This window comes from Montipora capricornis, chromosome 1 (assembly GCF_036669925.1).
Source record: "Montipora capricornis isolate CH-2021 chromosome 1, ASM3666992v2, whole genome shotgun sequence".
Classification (NCBI taxonomy): Eukaryota; Metazoa; Cnidaria; class Anthozoa; order Scleractinia; family Acroporidae; genus Montipora; species Montipora capricornis.
Window position 1 is genome coordinate 40,046,273 of NC_090883.1, and position 2,500 is coordinate 40,048,772.

At 40.9% G+C, this 2,500-nt stretch overlaps 1 protein-coding gene across 2 annotated transcripts in view; it reads right to left on the reverse strand.

The window, feature by feature from the left end:
* LOC138043500 (tRNA-queuosine alpha-mannosyltransferase-like) overlaps positions 1-2,500 on the reverse strand; it is a 14,207-nt gene that overhangs the window by 11,530 nt on the left and 177 nt on the right. For both annotated transcript variants that reach the window (XM_068889799.1, XM_068889808.1), the window contains exon 1: positions 2,317-2,500. This exon is cut by the window's right edge. In XM_068889799.1, coding sequence (XP_068745900.1) covers positions 2,317-2,500 — 184 coding nt within the window. The remainder of the gene's footprint in view (positions 1-2,316) is intronic.

Sequence of the window (2,500 nt, forward strand, 5' to 3'; positions counted from 1 at the left end):
TCAAGAAAATAAGGTTCTTTTCTGCAAGGGGCTTCATTGATAAGATTTTAAAGTAAAGGATATAACAGATGTATAATCACGTAGAATTAAATCCCAGAGGGAATTCCAGCTGAGAAGGCTATGAGTCATGTTTGCCCCCTCCCACCCCATCATGAGCTCTCAGAGGTGTAATTTAATTTCCTGCATTCTGAGGTCAAAAGTTGGGTTCCCCTAATGCAACAGATTAGTTGTGTGAAGACGCAGGACTTAAATTCTTCGTAGGAATCCTAAGCCATGATTGAATTACTTTCCAGCATGGAATATTAAACTCTTTGCAAGTGGAAAGTTCTATCCCTAAATAGTGCTCGACTAAACTCCTGAGCTGCCATGAACCTGTATCATTGTTCTTTACCCTTAACCCATTGACTCCCCGGGGTTCCCCATTGACGAGTAACATCGTCTGGCGTTAGACAGAGTAAAATACTAAGTCTGGCCAGTTTCGGCCGGTTTGGATGTCAATGGGTTAACTCATGCATTTAGCCAGGACCATAAATGAATTGCAGTTTCTATAGCGATGTTTTTTTTTCAGACTTCAGGTTAAAAATATATTGCATCAGATATTCATGATTGTGTCACTTGGGGTTGGCAAAAGAAGCTAAAAATCAGGGGCATAACTAAACTACAAACAACAAACAGCGAAACAAAGCACTAAAACACCATTTACAACCCCACCATACATGTACATTGAATACTAACTGACAAAGGTTGGATTTGAGATTAAATGTCGTTTTAGGCCAAATTAGACCTCAAATGTTATTGCTTCTACATTATAATTCATTGAGATTAAGATTATGATTCAGATAAGACTGAGATTAGGAGCAATGGCATTTTAGGACTAATGTAAAACAATACTTAGTCTCAAATCCAACCTTTGTTGGTTTAATAGTAGTCAATGTATGGTGGGGTCATACCTGGTGTTTTCGTGTTTCATTGTTTAGTAATGTCCAGAAATTAGGGTCAGACTGTGACTTATCAGACCTGGCCATTTTATGCAAGATGTTTCCACTTGTTCGCCTGTTAAAGAGACTTCTATATGTTATTCTTAATTTGATATTATTGAGGGGTAAAGGAAACCTTGAAAGCCACTCAAAATGGTCTCCCCTCAATGTTTTTCACTCAAAATTGTTGACAAGCATCCCTGCAGGTGTTCCACAGTACCCTGCTAGCAGAGGCTTTTTATCTTGTCTTTATCATTTGTGTCTTCATTCCCTGTGGTGGAAAAAGAAGTCATGAACAGTAAAGAGAGCCTTAAAAGGAGAACACAGCAAGATAAAAACCCTCTGCTAGCAGGGTAGCTCAACAGGTGTGCAGGTATGGCAGAGTGGTGAGAGCGCTCGCCTCCCACCAATGTGGCCCAGATTTGATTCCCAGATTCAGCGTCAAATGGGGGTTGAGTCTGTTGGTTCTCTACTCTGCACCGGCAGGTTTTTCTCCGGGAACTCCGGTTTTCCCCTCTCCTCACATTTAATTTGATTTGTGTTAATTGTTAATTTCAGTTTATAGTGTCCCCAATTTAGTGCTCCAGCGCTAGAAGACTAGACACTTAAAAAAAGTTCCTTTCCCTTTCTGGACATGGCACCCCCAGGGGCGGATTTGGAGGGGGGCCGAGGCGGCCGCGGCCCCCCCTTTCAGTTCGTCGGAAAAATTTTTTTTTATCAAAATATACAATAATTTTATCATTTTGTAAGCAGTCTGTTGGAGCTTTTGATTTTTTTAGCTAAAGCGTGATTTTTCGCTAATAGTATGACCAAAGTTGTGCGAATAAACTTTCAACTTACAGGCGTTAATATTATCCTTTCGAAATGAGGAAGAAGACTGGATGCGAAATACTTGTCTACAGTCAGCCTATCTTACAGAGACTGTAACAACGTAAAATCTTAATGCCTATATACATAATCATATATATTTTGTGGCTTTGAAGCGAAGAGTCAAAAACCATGCATAATTATAACCATAACTTATAATTTTATTCAATATGGAATCCTGATATATTACGTTCCAGATATTGCACCAGAGTGCATGTAAGAGTACCCAAATTTTCAAATTTTCTGGGGGGGCATGCCCCCAGACCCCCCTAGAAAGTAGCGCCTAAGGCGCTACTGAGGCGCGCTGACGCGCTGATTAGTATTCTTGTTCGGCCCCCACTTTCAAAAAATGCTGGATCCGCCCCTGACCCCAAACACCGCTGCGTTGGAGGCAACCAGCTGGATGCAATGAAACAAATGAAGCACAATCATAATGATAATTTTTATCACCCAAGCAACGTGATGAGCCTACTTGTAATTTTTCCCATAGGGAATCTTTTGAGATAAATAGAGTGCACTAGTTCTCATTCTCCAGTGCCATTTCTTGGCAGGCAAGCAGCATAACAGGCAGCCTGGAGTTTCTCGGGCGAGTAAATCGATTAACTGTTTGTGCGATCCACCATAAAATGGTTCCACGAGAAGCACAGATGCTTGTG